The 17,587-nt window shown below is 38.7% G+C and overlaps 1 protein-coding gene across 1 annotated transcript; it reads right to left on the reverse strand.

Moving 5' to 3' along the window:
• Nucleotides 1-188: 188 nt before the first annotated feature.
• On the reverse strand, nt 189-16,738 carry LOC129358304 (E3 ubiquitin-protein ligase MARCHF9-like). The gene is made up of 4 exons (XM_055027245.1): nt 15,508-16,738; nt 11,568-11,723; nt 2,486-2,678; nt 189-1,316 (listed from the first exon to the last, which is right to left on the reverse strand). Exons 1-4 carry the CDS (start codon nt 15,847-15,849, stop codon nt 997-999), a joined length of 1,011 nt encoding a protein of 336 aa, XP_054883220.1. The 5' UTR covers nt 15,850-16,738; the 3' UTR covers nt 189-996.
• Between the last annotated feature and the right edge of the window lie 849 nt (nt 16,739-17,587).

The raw sequence follows: 17,587 nt of genomic DNA on the forward strand, positions 1-17,587 counted from the left end.
ATGCAAAAATTAACCAGATTTGGCAAATGCTCTCTTTCTGATGTCTTATGTTGTCTTGTTATTTTTTTTGATGATGCCACACAAGAAAACACTGTAGACAGAAATAATTCCGGTCATACCTGAGCTGACACAGAAAGTGTTTAAGCTGATTTAACATTAGTGACAGAAAAAGGTTAAAAACATAAAACTATTTTAAGGCCTTTTAATAGATGAAAGTTTTCTCCATCAAACCCAACAACAACATGAAACTGGCATATTTGTCCTCCAGTCAACATACACTTTAATACAGACATCAGTTTAAAACATTTTAACAAATATGCCACATCAACTTTTTTTCTGAAGGTGGGTGTAAACCGTTAAACCGTTTAGGAGTGTTTGCTTGTGCTTCTTTGTGAAAGTACAGTTTATGAGGGAAAGGATGGGAGCAATATTAATATCTGTGACATGTCTTTTTTGCCCTTTTTATATATATATATAAAATAAAGTTTTAAAAAAGTCAAAGTCACATTTTGAGACATTTATTATGGTAAAAATTGTCACAGGGTTTATAAATAAAAAGTTTGCCCAGGTTTTTGGAGAATAATCCCAGACTTTTCCAAACGTGACTTTCCACAGTTCTGTATCCTTTGCCCCTCACCATGAGGCTTTGGAAGATACTTCAGCCACGGGCTGGCTTTCAATATGTTGAAGGGAAGAAGGAAGAAAGGAAGGATGGATGCGTTCAGAAAAGGTGTTATTGAACAAAATTTGGAAATGTTATTTTCTTCATCCTTTGACTCTCTTTTTTCATGCTTATTCAGACCAGGACACAATTCAAATCAATGTTTTTTTCTTCCAGTCATGTGTTTTTACTCAGTCTGAAAAAGACGGTTCGTCACGGCTCAGGACGAACCTGAGAGCACATCTTACCACTTCAGTCTCAGGTAGTTTTTATGGCACGTAAGGATTTTATTTCATCAGCACTTTTATTTCCTCTTCAAAGACCGCAGCATGACTTCACACCGTGGTCACTCTCATGACCACTTCCTGGTTGGCACCATGCAGGTTCGAGGGCCGCAGCTGGCTGAGGATGTGCAGGATAGTGTAGCCACAGTGGTGGGTGAGGATAGCCCTGACGTGTCGACTCGTTCTCCGCCCGTCGGCCGCGATGCCATTTGAAAAGTTCCTTTCAACTTGACCGGCGGTTTTGCTGCTTGAACTGATGGAGTCGCCCAGATCCTTGGTTTTCTCATAATTCAGCACTTTCCACTGCTGGTTCACCGCCCGCCAGCGCTTAAAGATCCGGTAAACAGATGATCCTTCGTGGATTATAAGGCCTGGGTGGTAAGGGCAAAAGGTCGGGAGAGATTGGGGCAGGAAATAGTCTTACAAACAGAATTATTGTTCAACAAGAGCACTAAAAAGTACAGAAGGTACGTCATGTACCGGGTTTGAATTTTGGAGATTTACAGCCAGACAAATAATTTTTCAACATACAATAAGTGTTTGTCACTTAAATGTGGACTCAGACTTGTAAACAAGTACAGAACATTTTGAGAGAACAACTAATCATAAAACTCTTCATCCTCAACAGATTAATTTAAGTTATTGTGCTCCTGAGCTGGAGGAAATATTTTAATAATTTTGTAAAACTTTCCCTTTATGCAGAGGAGCGCAGTTCACTGTTAGTGCTTGCTTTAAAAATTGATTGTGTTCTAGTTGGAAACTGGAAAACTGGCGGAGTTTGATTATTTTTGTTGTTAGTGGAAGAAGCTAACTACTGCTACCAGACTTCAATTCAGTACATGGGATTTCTGTGTAGAGTACCACAAAATAGAACATGGCTGTAAAGTGCAAGGATTCATTGTTTTCCAAAATTCTTACATGTAAATTTTATTAAATCAGTTTGAAGATCTATCCTATGCTGCTCTTTCATGTCATGTCTTATGTAAAGACAGATATTCGTGCCCATCCTCCTTTTGCAACAGCTCAATCATTTTCAACATTATTAGTACTGATTCCTAATCTGTACTTTGACTGGGCCACTCTAACTCATGAACATGTTTTGATCTAAAACATCCCATCATAGGTCTGGATGTTTGGAGGTGAAACTTTCTCCCAGTCCCAAGTCCTTTGCTGTCTTCAGCAGATTTTCCCCTCAAGGTTGTCTCGGTTTTGCTCAATTAATGTTCCTGTCAACTCTAACCGGTTACAATTCCCATGCCGAAGGAAAGAATCTCCACAGCATGACGCCACCGCTGCCATGTTTCACAGTCAGGAGGATTTGCTCAGGCTGGTGTGCAGCGTTAGTTTCCTACCACATACAGCTTCTCTACCATAAAGACCAGATTTGTGGAGTTGAGTTAATTGCTGCTGGGTCAACTGATTCATCTGTCTCTCATATCATAAATTACACTGATGTTTGTGACTGAAATAAAAACTTATGAAGCACTTCAACACGTCTGAAAACTTTCACAAAACGCAGCAGAGAGCTCCAATCTCTTACCTACACACACTACGTCCATGAAGCCGTACATGCTGTAGCATATCTGGAACAAAAGGTCCTGCCGCTGCCACTTGGCCGAGGGGCTGAGCGACGACCACACCAACCAGGAAATGCTGGCAAATAGGAAGAGAGAGCCCAGGACAATGGCAGCAATCTGCACCCTTTCAATCACCGTCAGAGAAATGGCCTGCCACTGGACTCAAAGACAGAGAGAAAGACAGAATGCAGAAAAAAAAAACCCAACAATTTTCAATCTATGTACAGTATATGTATGCATAATGAACAAAGAAAGGCTATTGTCTAGTGAAATTCTTGTTTATCATGGTGGTGGTGAAATTGAGAGGTTTGTGTGTGTGTGTGTGGGGGGGGGGGGGGGGGGGGGGCGGTGGAGTGAGGGGCGGGGGGGTTGGGGCAATGAGATTCGATCCATTTTGAAGCAAAACTTTTCTGCTTTAGAGAGAGAGAGTACGGTGCACACACTGGCAACCTGAGCTTGATTTATTTCAAATTCAATTCAAGGTATAAAAATAAATATAAGAGAGACATTAGGGGTAGGTTCTCATCAAATCCCATTTTGACAGGTACCTTTGACCTCTATTTACCCCCCCCCCCATCTTCTCCCCCCCCCCTTCCCCCTCCTCCTCCTCCTCCTCCTCCTCCTCCTCCTCCTCCCCTCCTCCTCCTCCTTCTCCTCCTCCTCCTCCTCCTCCTCCTCCTCCTCCTCCTCCTCCTCCTCCTCCTATTGATTTTTATCTTTTTTAAAGAGTAATACCAATACAACAACAGTTATTTAATCAAGAAAAATGTATATAATTATATACTATGCCTACTGAAGTTTTAAATAGATTTGGAATGGAGATGTTACTTCTGATTCTGTGCCTGGCCTACGACTGGGGTCTGAGCTGGGGGGCTTGATCAGTGACATATGGTCTGTGTGTTAGGTTTTTCTGTTTTCTCTCTGCTGAATTCAGAAAATGCCGTATGTCTGACTTTCTTTTTAAGAGTAATACAGCACCCATTGGCAGGAATCTTTGGATAAAACACACAAACAATTTAAAAAAAAAGCTTTATCAGTTAATCTATTTAAATTGAGTCCATGCAACAACAAAAATAAAATAAAAAGTGAACTATCTGAAAGTAGTGAGGATTTTGTGTGCTAAATGTTTCACGTTTTAACATGCCCAGCAGACACCACACCATTTCTGCTCAAGCAAACCACAAGGTTTTGAACAGGACAACTATGTCCCAAAAAAAAAAAAAATGAGACCGTGTATCTTTATTGTATGTAGCAAATATATTGCTGCTGGTGCTGCTGCTGCTGTAGGTAGAAAATAAAAGAAGTTTTTTGCAGAGAATAATATTCTGGATGAGTTTAAGAATATTCTTTGCCAAAATTACACAGTGTAACTACACTTGTATTTTATATGTTGCAGTAATTGAATCTTTTGAGGCAATTGGTTTGCATAAATTTAAGTAAATCCAACCTATTTTCCTGTTCTACATACTTAGCTAGCAATTTGCCAGTTAGCTTCCCAGTCTGAATTTTTGTGCAACGTCTTTATTCAGTCAACTCTTCTATCCTGTACTCCAATTCTATTCCTGAACTCTGATATTCTACATCCACTCTGTGAATGTTTTGCTTGCTTGTTGATCTTCAGCATGCTCTGAAGGCAGTATCGGGTTTCTCTTACTTTAAACCGCCCAACTTGCACCTGATTGGCACTTTAGCCTTTTGATTCCCTCCCAGTGAGGCGGTGCTTCACAAAGCAAATTGATTGTCAATCTGTTGCTCTCTGCCTGGTGGTTGTTTCAGAAGATGAGGAAACATGGTGACTGAGGTTTACAGCCAACTAGCCAGATTATGCAGCTTTTTTTTACTAGATAGCGGTCCTAAAAACTACATACCTTTAAAATATGAACAAATACGTACAATTCCTTAATTATTTGATTCATGGGTGATACAAGTTTGGTCATTTGGAATGCAACTCAAGGACTGTGGCTTCTTAATGTAAGTATTTCTGCTACTGGACAAGAAACAAGGTTAAAAGATGACAGTTGTATTTACTGAGAGCAAGACTATGTCTAGTTATCAGGACAGACTGAGACCTGTAAAAAAAACCTGTTGGATCCATATGACACAATTATGATCTTAATATGACAGAGGGAACCGGTATCTGCTCCAACAATGTATTAGCCTTCAAGGAAATCATTTTGGATGCAAAGAGCAGAAATATCTCAACATCAGATTATTATTATTGTTTTTACTCTTATATCAGTGATTTAAAACATTTTTTAAATTTTTGATACCATGCGGTGCCATGCAGTACCATGTGGTCGACCGCAAAGTTGTGCGTGAATGTAAAAGTCAATTATTTTTGTCACCCAAAGAAAATTGTAATGTGTTTATTATGAGTAGGATTAACCGAGCTGAAGGGAAAACAAAGAAAAAAGGAGAAATAAATATTCAGCGATACAGAATTGACTCAGCAAATATGAACCTAGGAAATTATTGAAACCTTCAAGAATTTTATGTGGCGTAAGATATTTAAGAAAAATAATCCTGATTCCATACTCATGAATTTCTTTATCTGGTTGCTTTCTCTAAAATACGTTTTTATGTTGAACCCCAGACATCTCACCTCTTTCCCACAGTTTTTTTACACTTTGTTCCACTACTTATAGTCAATGTTTTAAAAAAAAAAATAAAAAACCCAGTACAGAGTTTTGAAGCGATGGAGGAAATTTACGTCAATATGGAACCTGTTGAACAAAGTGCATCTCATCCCACAGGTAAGAACAAAGTTACAGAGAAATATAGTATGTATTTAATTTAATTACATTTTGCTAAGGCTCAGGTTTCTGTTCAGGTTTCTGTTCAGGTAGCAGCAGCAGCTCCAAAGAGAGGCTCTGCCTCGGTGTGGCCGTATCTTTGGGAATCCTGAACGTTTTCCTTTTGACCGAACTCATCGCCCTCAGTGTACACAGTGAGTCTTGTTATAGTCATCTTAAAGATGTAAAAATGAGTACATTTTATGTTTCTGTTATAAAAAAAATGTCATTGATTCCTTTCTGAAATCGAACTGATGAATTAGCAAGGGTATAAAAAGAATAAAGCTTGGTGACTCAAAGTGATGCAGAGAGCTGAAACATTACGCGATGTTACATGAGTTTGAATTATTTTCAGCAATGCTTGCATTTGCAGCATTTAGGGTAGAATGTCTCCTCTTTCTTTTTTTTCAAACGATTTTCTGTTCAGCGTTACCTCAGTTTAAATTCTACAGCAGATTTTACACCTGATTGGCACTTTTGCCAAAATCATGAAATTATTTTGTAAGTCTTAAGTGAAAATACGATGCAACTTGTTTTTGCAAACACGTTTGTTGATTTTATTTATTTATTTTGTTTCCAGCTCATGACATGACAGCAGATTTTTCTGACATCAGCAACATTCTGACTGAGCAGAACAGCAACAAGTTTCCCTCCGTGAACGCTAACTTCACTGATAACTTCACTGATAACTTCACTGAGGTAACGCTGAACAGAAAATCGTTTGAAAAAAAAGAAAGAGGAGACATTCTACCCTAAATGCTGCAAATGCAAGCATTGCTGAAAATAATTCAAACTCATGTAACATCGCGTAATGTTTCAGCTCTCTGCATCACTTTGAGTCACCAAGCTTTATTCTTTTTTATACCCTTGCTAATTCATCAGTTCGATTTCAGAAAGGAATCAATGACATTTTTTTTATAACAGAAACATAAAATGTACTCATTTTTACATCTTTAAGATGACTATAACAAGACTCACTGTGTACACTGAGGGCGATGAGTTCGGTCAAAAGGAAAACGTTCAGGATTCCCAAAGATACGGCCACACCGAGGCAGAGCCTCTCTTTGGAGCTGCTGCTGCTACCTGAACAGAAACCTGAACAGAAACCTGAGCCTTAGCAAAATGTAATTAAATTAAATACATACTATATTTCTCTGTAACTTTGTTCTTACCTGTGGGATGAGATGCACTTTGTTCAACAGGTTCCATATGACGTAAATTTCCTCCATCGCTTCAAAACTCTGTACTGGGTTTTTTATTTTTTTTTTAAAACATTGACTATAAGTAGTGGAACAAAGTGTAAAAAAACTGTGGGAAAGAGGTGAGATGTCTGGGGTTCAACATAAAAACGTATTTTAGAGATAACAACCAGATAAAGAAATTCATGAGTATGGAATCAGGATTATTTTTCTTAAATATCTTACGCCACATAAAATTCTTGAAGGTTTCAATAATTTCCTAGGTTCATATTTGCTGAGTCAATTCTGTATCGCTGAATATTTATTTCTCCTTTTTTCTTTGTTTTCCCTTCAGCTCGGTTAATCCTACTCATAATAAACACATTACAATTTTCTTTGGGTGACAAAAATAATTGACTTTTACATTCACGCACAACTTTGCGGTCGACCACATGGTACTGCATGGCACCGCATGGTATCAAAAATTTAAAAAATGTTTTAAATCACTGATATAAGAGTAAAAACAATAATAATAATCTGATGTTGAGATATTTCTGCTCTTTGCATCCAAAATGATTTCCTTGAAGGCTAATACATTGTTGGAGCAGATAACCGGTTCCCTCCTCTGTCATATTAAGATCATAATTGTGTCATATGGATCCAACAGTTTTTTTTTACAGTTCTCAGTCTGTCCTGATAACTAGACATAGTCTTGCTCTCAGTAAATACAACTGTCATCTTTTAACCTTGTTTCTTGTCCAGTAGCAGAAATACTTACATTAAGAAGCCACAGTCCTTGAGTTGCATTCCAAATGACCAAACTTGTATCACCCATGAATCAAATAATTAAGGAATTGTACGTATTTGTTCATATTTTAAAGGTATGTAGTTTTTAGGACCGCTATCTAGTAAAAAAAAGCTGCATAATCTGGCTAGTTGGCTGTAAACCTCAGTCACCATGTTTCCTCATCTTCTGAAACAACCACCAGGCAGAGAGCAACAGATTGACAATCAATTTGCTTTGTGAAGCACCGCCTCACTGGGAGGGAATCAAAAGGCTAAAGTGCCAATCAGGTGCAAGTTGGGCGGTTTAAAGTAAGAGAAACCTGATACTGCCTGAAGAGCATGCTGAAGATCAACAAGCAAGCAAAACATTCACAGAGTGGATGTAGAATATCAGAGTTCTGGAATAGAATTGGAGTACAGGATAGAAGAGTTGACTGAATAAAGACGTTGCACAGAAATTCAGACTGGGAAGCTAACTGGCAAATTGCTAGCTAAGTATGTAGAACAGGAAAATAGGTTGGATTTACTTAAATTTATGCAAACCAATTGCCTCAAAAGATTCAGTTACTGCAACATATAAAATACAAGTGTAGTTACACTGTGTAATTTTGGCAAAGAATATTCTTAAATCATCCAGAATATTATTCTCTGCAAAAAACTTCTTTTATTTTCTACCTACAGCAGCAGCAGCACCAGCAGCAATATATTTGCTACATACAATAAAGATACACGGTCTCATTTTTTTTTTTTTTGGGACATAGTTGTCCTGTTCAAAACCTTGTGGTTTGCTTGAGCAGAAATGGTGTGGTGTGCTGGGCATGTTAAAACGTGAAACATTTAGCACACAAAATCCTCACTACTTTCATATAGTTCACTTTTTTATTTTTTTTTTAGTTGTTGCGTGGACTCAATTTAAATAGATTAACTGATAAAGCTTTTTTTAAAAATTGTTTGTGTGTTTTATCCAAAGATTCCTGCCAATGGTTTAAGATGAGTATAAACAACTAGTTGATGATAATTAAGTGATGTTCACTTGGACTTTTTTTTTTTTTAAAAAAGTCTGATGTTTTATTTTACACTGAGAGCGGCCAAAGTCCAGGTTCAGCAGAAGGCTGAAGGCATCTGATTCAGGCTTCAAACTAAGTACCCGTTTGCTTTACTGCAGAGCTTTGGTAAGGTTAAATTTAATGGGCTAAAGAAAATCAGACAGTTGATTCTCCAATGTGAGAAATCCCTTGAGGTAGTCAAGTTTCTTGTTTGTTCAAATTTGTTAGTCATTTACATAGTATGATGACTAATTAACAGTTGATTTATTAAGTGATCTTCAGTTAATAAATACAATGTAATCTTTCAATTCATAGTTGAAGTTCTATTATCGGAATTCTGCAAATTAAATATTTTGTCGTGTATTTCAATAATTCCTTTCATTCAGTCTAAGCTCCCTGAAAAGGAGAAATTACCTTTCAGATCAATATATTTTTGATTGCTTTGAGTATCATGATATTTTTACTTCATCTGACTGATATGATCTTCTTTAACGCATGCTGATGGTTCATATTGTTCGTTAATAAGCTTATCATTTACAAGAGGTGAACATTAGTGAACATTAGTGAACAGATAGCATCATGAGAAGCAAGGAACAAAAGCTGTAGATAATTTTAACGGTAAAAAAAAAAAAAAAAAAACAATCACCATGTTGTGACCAGCTCTGGGAGAAGGGGCTGTGTAGTGAGTATGTTTTATTTTTTTAATATTTGTTTTTAGGTAAAGTGCACCATTAGCAAAACTTAGTTAATGTTATTATAACTTGGGGCTAGTTGTCAGAAGATGTGAGAGGGGTTATTTTAAAAAAAAAAAGAAAAAAAATCACTGATTGAATGGTTGGTTGATAGCCAGCATATATTTGAAGTTGTGCAACAAAAACCAAACTAAAAAAATTATATGAAACCTTATTGGCCATTCAGTTTGATAAATATTTACGCAGACTATTATTCAATAAATCGATAGAAATCCAAGTGCATGCATTAAAACATCCAATCTAAATAATATGAATTGTATTCACTATCTGAATACAGACTGAAAGTTTACATTGATCATTTATAAGCTTCAGTAATGGAAAATTCAACAACTACATTTTGTTACTGAACACACTCAAGTGTGTAAAATGATGGATGGAGGAAAAAAGCATCATTTGGGCCGAGAAACATACAGCATATAAGTTAGAGACAAAAGTAGTGGATAATGATAAAGGTAACAAAATAATTTACCATGTCGGAGCGTAGTTGTGCAGTGTTAAAAAAAAATAAAGAAAGAAAGAGAGAAAAAAAAAAACTTTCAACTCTAGGGAAAGCTAAAACTTAAATATGAGTAGTCTCAGTAAGGTCTGTTTAATAAGTGTCACATATTCTTAAGAAATAAATTTACAAATGAGAAACTTTTACTGACATGTTTCACACTAGCGAGTGTTACAGAGAAAAATGTATGAGTTTCAAATGTGTTTATATATTTTGGAGAAAGCATGAAGCTCTGGGAAGATCAGTGTTGATTCAGCAGCAGGAAAAAAAATTGAACGAAAGTAGCATTTACAATGATGCGAGGATAAATTTTGGAAAATTCTGGACAAATTCTTTAACCAAGGAAAGTTAAAAGTCTAATTTGAATAACCTCCCGTTGGCCTGCTTACAAACAGTCACATATTCTTAAGAAGTACATGTACAAATGAGAAACATTTACTGAAATGTATCACACTAGTGAGTGTTACAGAAAAATCTATGAGTTTCAAATGTGTTTAAAGCGTGTGTCGCTCACAGATAACTGAAGGTAATTACTCTTTAGACAAAGAGCGATAAACTGAGAAAAAAAAACAAAAAAAAAACATGTGGTCTGGTTTGCCCTCATGAACCAGCAGGGTTCATGAGGGCCTTGCTCTGAATTCCCCCGAGGTGGCTAATTTATCATTCTGTCTGCATCCTGCAAAGTTTGCAAGTATGCAGCTACTACATTCCTTCTCTCGCAGGCCCTGCGTGTCGCAGCTCAGACCTCCAGTTGTAGGCCTGGCTGAACACAGACACAGAATCAGAAGCAACATCTCCGGCATCTATTTCAACTTCACTAGGCTTAGTATATAATTATATACATTTTTACTTGGTTAAATACATTTTACTTGGTTAAATAACTGTTGTTGGGTGCTGTATTACTCTTAAAAAGAAAGTCAGACATACGGCATTTTCTGAATTCAGCAGAGAGAAAACAGAAAAACCTAACACACAGACCATATGTCACTGATCAAGCCCCCCAGCTCAGACCCCAGTCGTAGGCCAGGCACAGAATCAGAAGTAACATCTCCATTCCAAATCTATTTAAAACTTCAGTAGGCATAGTATATAATTATATACATTTTTCTTGATTAAATAACTGTTGTTGTATTGGTATTACTCTTTAAAAAAGATAAAAATCAATAGGAGGAGGAGGAGGATGAGGAGGAGGGGGAGGGGGGGGATGATGGGGGGGGGGGTAAATAGAGGTCAAAGGTACCTGTCAAAATGGGATTTGATGAGAACCTACCCCTAATGTCTCTCTAATATACATAAGGCTTAACAGGCCACTTGTTCAGAGTTATCATGGTTTCATTTACACAAGAGCTTCAGTTATCCAAATTACCTATTAATTGCCACTGTGTCACAAACTCTCATTTCAGAGAGAGGCAAAGATGAAGCAATATGCAACAAGACAGGGTAATAAAATGCATACCATAAATTTATCTTATTTCAATAGAACTTTTACATTGATTAACATTTTTGGAGTGGAAAAGACAATACCCCACATTCTTTTTTTTAATTTTAGCTTTGTTTTACTGCCCTGAAGCCACCGCTACCACATTTAACAATGCATGTGGCATAAATGTCAGCAAGACCTCCAGTAAACCCGTCACTACGCCACGCTTCAAGACAGGGACGATGAAACAATTTTAAACCAACTGGAACTGCAACAAACTGGGCTGAACCATGACCCAAGTGTATTTCTGAATGTTCTTTAACCTAATTTGTCTGAACATATAATACATCTGGCAAAATGGCACAAGGAAGTAATTTACTCTACTGCTTTTTGTAAACGCTACTGTGTCAACTTAGTGATCACTGACTCTCACACAGCGATGGCTATATTTTCTGTTTTTTCTTCAACCACTCAAATACTGAAAAATGTTTTCTTTCTGAGATGCAACCCGGTTGTCCAAATTCAAAACCTGACATCTTCATGAACTGATCTCCCCTCTTGTTCTGGGTGTGTACCTGCAGCGGGTTCTTGGTGCTAATGGCCAGAACCTGGTACTTGAAGTAGCAGAGCTCGCAGCTCCAGGAGCCTCTCTCACTGATCCAGCGGATGAGGCAGGACTGGTGAGTGCAGCGCACAGAACCGTCACAGCGACAAGGGCTCAACAGCTCCCCCTGCAGGACAAAGACAGGCCACTGCATGAGACCACCAGCTGAGTTGCCTATTGAAACGTTGAGAAAAAAACAAAAATAAAACCCAAACATATATAAAAGAAGACAGACAAATAAATAACTCAAGCATAACTTTACATACTGTTGGCAGTATTACAGGGAAATTCACCAGCTGTGGACGCTGAATAGAGTTCGTCCATAAGGTAGGAGTTTCAATTAAGAAAACAAAAAACAGATGCTTTTAATCAAATCTGCATATAAAAACATTTAAATACACAGATGCAGAGCAAGCGACAATTTTCAGCTCTTTGGGAAACCACAAACAAAAGCCCTGATATGTAAAATATGTGTTTGAAAAACCTATAAAATAAATGTAGCAGAAACATTTTGTTTTAGTTAATTCAGAGTTGTAAGGAATTTGATGCAGTGTTGGTTGATTTAGTGACTATTCAAAATGGGGAAAAAGAGAAGAAAACCTGCTATAAAGGTTGAGATGTGTTTCGAACTGCATGAGATGGAAAAAGATCCAAGAAAATAGTGAACAGTCAGAGCAAATGAAAAGCTAAATTAGCTGAGATTGTGATGAACAAGGCTCAAGAGGGAGATTTGGGGACTATTAAGAGCAATTGCTTATTTTAAGGATTTCAACATCAGGAGTATCAGAATTGTAGAAACTATACATGAAACATGAACTGCTGAATTTTCACCGTCAGGTTGGTGATATGCAGAACATAAATATTATTTGTAGAAAACAGAGCCAGTTTCTGTCCCCAGACTGTCACTATGATGAATACAATAACAACTTTGGGAGGTGGGTAATTAACTACTGAGAAATAAAATAACCAAATTTGCATTTTCACAACCTCCTGTCCGTTTTTTTAGTTTCTTTGTAAATGTTTAATAATGGCTGTGCATGTACATACTGTCACTTTAATCATTTATCTTGCATATTTATACTAAATGCCTATTTGAGTGCTTGAAACAGAAGTCAGATTCCTTGTTTGAGCACACAATCTTGGCCAATAAAGCTCGGATTTGATTGAATGGGAGTTTTTAACATTCGGCCGTATTTTCTTTCCCTCTCAGTGAATCGTTTTATTTAGATACAATTAAACGGGACAGAAATAGACTGACGTGTAAAAGTTCATTTGAACTACAGTTTCCCACCTTCTCTGTGTTTAAAACAGCCTCATTTTTCTGTGGCTGTAACTCACAGTGATAAATGATCTTCATCAGTGACGATAAATCCCGCATCTATTTTCAGAGCCCTCAGATGTGGTTGACTCGCCGTCTTCTCTCCGACAGCTTCGTCCTCCTCTTCAGAGGAACGTTCTTCAGAGCGGCTTCGCTGTCATTCTCTTAACTGCCTTGAACATGATTTGTTTTACCGTGTTTTTGACAGCCGCAGAAGGTTTCGTTTCTCTTCTTTTCCAGGAAGGTAATTGTCACAAAAAAGTGCTGAACATTTAAAAATGAGTGAAGTGCCGATCTGCAGTCCATCACAATATGGGATCATAAATGCCGGGAAATGTCTTAATAGAAGATGGTTGCATTTCTTTGATTATTTTTGGACTATTGGTAAATTACTGTAAGTATATATGAACATTGGATCCAGAACCAAAAGGTCAAATAACCAAAAGGTCCTTGCTGTTCCCACTGCAAAAACACAAAATCTCACCAAGTATTTTGGGTCTAGTTTCTAGTGCAAATATCTTAGCAAACTTGAAGTAAGACAAAACTGATTTATAAGTAACTTTTCAATAAGATACAGAAGCTTGTTATAAGTAAACAATTCCTCAATATTGTTAAAAAAAGTTCTAGTCCCATTGCCAGATTATTTAATTTATAACAAGACAATTTTCCCATGTTACAAGTTAATTTATCTGCCAATAAGAACAAGAACTTTTTCAACAATGCTAAGGAATTATTTACTTAAAGCAGGCTTCTATATGTTGCTGAAAAGTTACTTTTATATTACTTGCATTATTTTAAATGCAGTAAGATATACTTGGTGACAGTTTGCGTTCTGCGGTGTCTGGATCAGTCTCCCTCTCTACATTAGATCATTGATCATCTAAAGAGACTCTTTGATTAACTGATTGAATATCTTTGAGTTGAATTCTAATCACTGTTGATAACTTGACTTTTTAAGTTTCTAACATTTTTTTTTTGTTTTCTTTGTGTCATCTGTGCATGTTGCAAAGTGCTATTTGCTGCTATGAAGCGCTACATGAATAAAACTTTAGTTGAAAAAAAAAAAATCTGCCAGTGTCGATGCATTTCTGGAGTCTGTAAAAAGTTTGAGACTGGGGTTGAAGTTCATCCTCCATTAGCCCAACAACTCAAAGCACAAAGCCAGAGAACCACAGTGCAAAGGCTTAGATAAACATGATAAAAGTCAAAGCTCACGCCTGAATTCAACTGATAATCTATAGAAAATGTTAAAGAATTGAACCCGGGGCTGCAGATTTAAAAACAGATTGAGATAGAAGCGTCGCTGCGAGGCATTCACGATGCATCTGCTCCTGAATGCCTTCACACAAATACATTTGGCCTCATCTCATGATATTTTCCCCTAGTCCTCCAAGGAAATCAGAAAACATCTGGAGTAGTGTTTTTTCTTGTCATTGTAATCATTCAGCTCCCTGAAGGCTCTCAGCCTGACAGCTCTATTTTCTGTCTGACTCCGGGGGATGTGTGAGGGTCTTTAATTAGTTTTATACCTGGAGAGGAAACTAAAACTTTCTGACGCATGCAGCGGCGCATGCTTCTCACAAGTTCAGACCAACACTTTGTGGAAATGGGATTTGGAACGTATTTTTGCTTTGCATTTGCTGTTTTTCACACATTCTCAAGTAAGAGCAGGTCAAAGCTGATGGGAAGATGGCTGGAGCTCAAACACAGGATGCTGCTCGATGGAAAAAGACCTGAGATTCAGTGAAGGTTCACCTTCTAGACAACAAACCCAAACAAACAACCACAGCTGCAGTAAAATGATTTAAATCATTCATGCATTAGATGAAGTCTAATGTAAAACTTGATCAGTTCTGTTCACAGATTGCCTCAATCCAATATGATTGAGTTTAAGCTTTATCTACTAAGAGATAAAGGCAAAAAAAACAAAACAAAGTTCTTCTCCAGATCTCAAAATACTTGCTGTTTTAATTACAACAAAAATACAAGTCACTATGATACTTTTTTTTAAATGAATTTGCAGAAAATATAAGATAAGAGCTCTGTTCTGCTTTCTGGTGGTTTCTGTGATGCTGAGTTTTCTCCTCAGACTATTCTTAAAAGAAGTTCTTTGTCTACCTGCAGCTATTATTAGATCACAACTGAATGCTCAGTTTGGTTTAATCTTAGTCAGTATGTGACTTTACTTTGAAATTGGGCCGCGTTGCATGGAGTGTTACAGATGAAAACAACCACACACAAAATCTTGGATACGTTTGGAGTCTTTGTTGTGTCTCTGCACCATCAGGACGATGGTTTAAACAGTCCATATAATTTTATTTAAATTTTGTCACATCTCTGTTGACTCTAGAGACTAGATTTTACTTTTGGGAGGTTGTCAGATTAAAAGGGGGTTTGAATGCAAATGCATTGGAGGTGTGTCAAGATTTTTATTTGTGCAAAAAAAAAAAAAAAGAAGACCACGTTACTTTCCTTCTACCACCAAACCCGTTCATCTTAACTAACCTCATTTAACCACTTGGAAACACTTTCCTGATAATGACAACAACAATGACCTACCCCGCTTGACTTGTGCTTAAACACAAAAGTTCACCTTTTCTGGCCCCTGGAAGCAGATCCTGCACTGCTGTGCTTGCACCCCGCTCTCAGAGAGACTCGGCAGGGAGGACGCCTCCAGACCTCCTGCTCCCTGGGGTTTGTCTCCTTCTTTATCCTCAGGGGCCAGGCTGCGTGGCCGGGGCCCGTAGTACTCCTCGTCGTCGTCCCGGTGGGAGCAGCTCATCTGCGGCCAGCCACAGCCTGCGATGGCGAAGCCTCTCATCCTGCTCTGCTCTGGGTCGGTGCCTGGGTCAGTCCTCCGGCTGCTCGAATCCGAGTGCATCAGCAGCAACACTTTGAGTTGACTGAAAACCGATCCAGGACGATACTTGAACATCTCAGTACCTTCACAGCACAGACCCCCTTTTTTGTTGTTGTTTCTTTAAAACATCACAATTATTGTTGTTATTATTAAGTCTACTATTGTGGAATTTATCACACTAAGCAGTTTGCATCGTTATAAAACTACAAAAAAGCCTGCTTGAGACATGATAGGCTGGTAGATCAGTCCACGGCTCTTTGCATATCCTGTTGTTATAGCATGTGCACTGCAGTCCAACCAATGAGGAAGGGTGACTGTTTTTCTTTATGGATGGAGGCGTTTTCTATCGGGATTCAATTACAGAGCTCTGAACCAGGATCCCGAGCCGCTTGCAGTCAGAATGGACCGGTCGTCCATCAGCGGTCCGGCAGGTCCAACGGGACTCAGTAGAGGTTCTGAGTGACAGTGAAGAGCTGTCCAAGGTGTTACCCTCAAAATACACCCTGCCTGAATGAGAAGATCAACACGGGTCAATGAGAACTCATTCATGTTTCTCATTAGGAGGAGAGCGGCTTGAAGTCCTTTGTTTCTCGCGGCGGCGTCCATCAGCTGCCCTGCTGCGTCTGCGGGCTTCCTCCCGCACCTCGTCCTCCTGAAGCAGCTCTCGGTCGCAAAGTTTCTGCCTTTTAAATCGATTCCGTTCTTCGTTTGGACGTCGGTTCGGCGTCAGCTCTCCCCGCAGCCATCCCGGCGCCGCCAGCAGAGAGGACGGACTCCTCCGAGCTCGAAACGACGTGCCGAAATTACGCAGCAGCGGTCCGCGGCGACTCGGTTCAAACAGCCGCGCGCCATCCTCAGCGACTCGGACCGGCTCGGTTCCTCACCCCAATGGGAGCCCGCAGCGCGTCTCCATCTCCTCCGAACGGGAACTTCCTCCCCGCCGCTCGCTCCATCCTCTGTGGGCGGCGTGAGGCCGGAGCTGCTGTCCAACGTGCTGACATTCACGTGACGCGTCAGCCGCGCGCTCGCTCATCCGACACATCATGGGAGTCAAACGGTGTTTGCTACGACACCTGCGAGCTGTTCGGATTGCAAGCCAGCACGAGGAGCGGTTTACATAAATTAGAAGATTGTCTAAAAGTAAAAAAAACCCAACTCGTTAATATTTGTGATTCATGCAATGAGCTGTTTTTATTATCTTGACAATTATGCAGGAAAATGTTGAAGGGCACGCCACAAGGCTGGATATGCAAGCGTGTTAATGGAAAGTTGAGTGGAAGAAAGAAAGCGTGGTAGGACGATGTGCACAACTGTCTGGGACAGTCACTGTTTTGTCAGGATTGTGGAACAAAGCCCAGTAAAGAATTTGGGAAAGATTCAGAAGGTGCAGAGAACCACTGGAGTCTCAACAGACATACATTCAATTTGAATTCAAGAATACTTTATTGATCCTAAGATTATGTAAAATATGTTTAAATATTATGTCATTCAAGGTTCTTCAAAGGGTTATTAGACAGGATCTGTTGTAGCAGTCTGCATTACAGCAAACTTGATGAAGCCTCTGACTGAAGACTCTTAATTGTAAAGTAATCTGACAACATCATGAGTATAAAGTTGATATAAAGTTGCCCATTTGCCTTTATCAACGAAAATACATTTTCACTTTAATTTGGGAATCAAGGTCCCAGAACCTAAAGGAAAAGTGGAAAGGCACAGAATCGACATCGGTTGAAGTCCAGTGTGAAGTTTATTCCACAGTCAGAGAGGATTTGGACAGCAGCGCCATCTGCTGTTCATGTCCTCTTTGTTTTTA

This window comes from Poeciliopsis prolifica, unplaced genomic scaffold (genome assembly GCF_027474105.1).
Source record: "Poeciliopsis prolifica strain line A6 unplaced genomic scaffold, Auburn_PproV2 SCAFFOLD003, whole genome shotgun sequence".
NCBI classification, from domain to species: domain Eukaryota; kingdom Metazoa; phylum Chordata; class Actinopteri; order Cyprinodontiformes; family Poeciliidae; genus Poeciliopsis; species Poeciliopsis prolifica.

Excerpts from the sequence above, each read along its gene's own strand:
- LOC129358304 (XM_055027245.1), bottom strand. The coding sequence starts at position 15,849 with ATGTTCAAGTATCGTCCTGGATCGGTTTTCAGTCAACTCAAAGTGTTG. Across the intron at positions 11,724-15,507 it reads GCTTCCAGGGGCCAGAAAAG|GGGGAGCTGTTGAGCCCTTG; the intron begins GTGAACTTTTGT and ends TTTGTCCTGCAG. Across the intron at positions 1,317-2,485 it reads CATGGACGTAGTGTGTGTAG|GCCTTATAATCCACGAAGGA; the intron begins GTAAGAGATTGG and ends CTTACCACCCAG.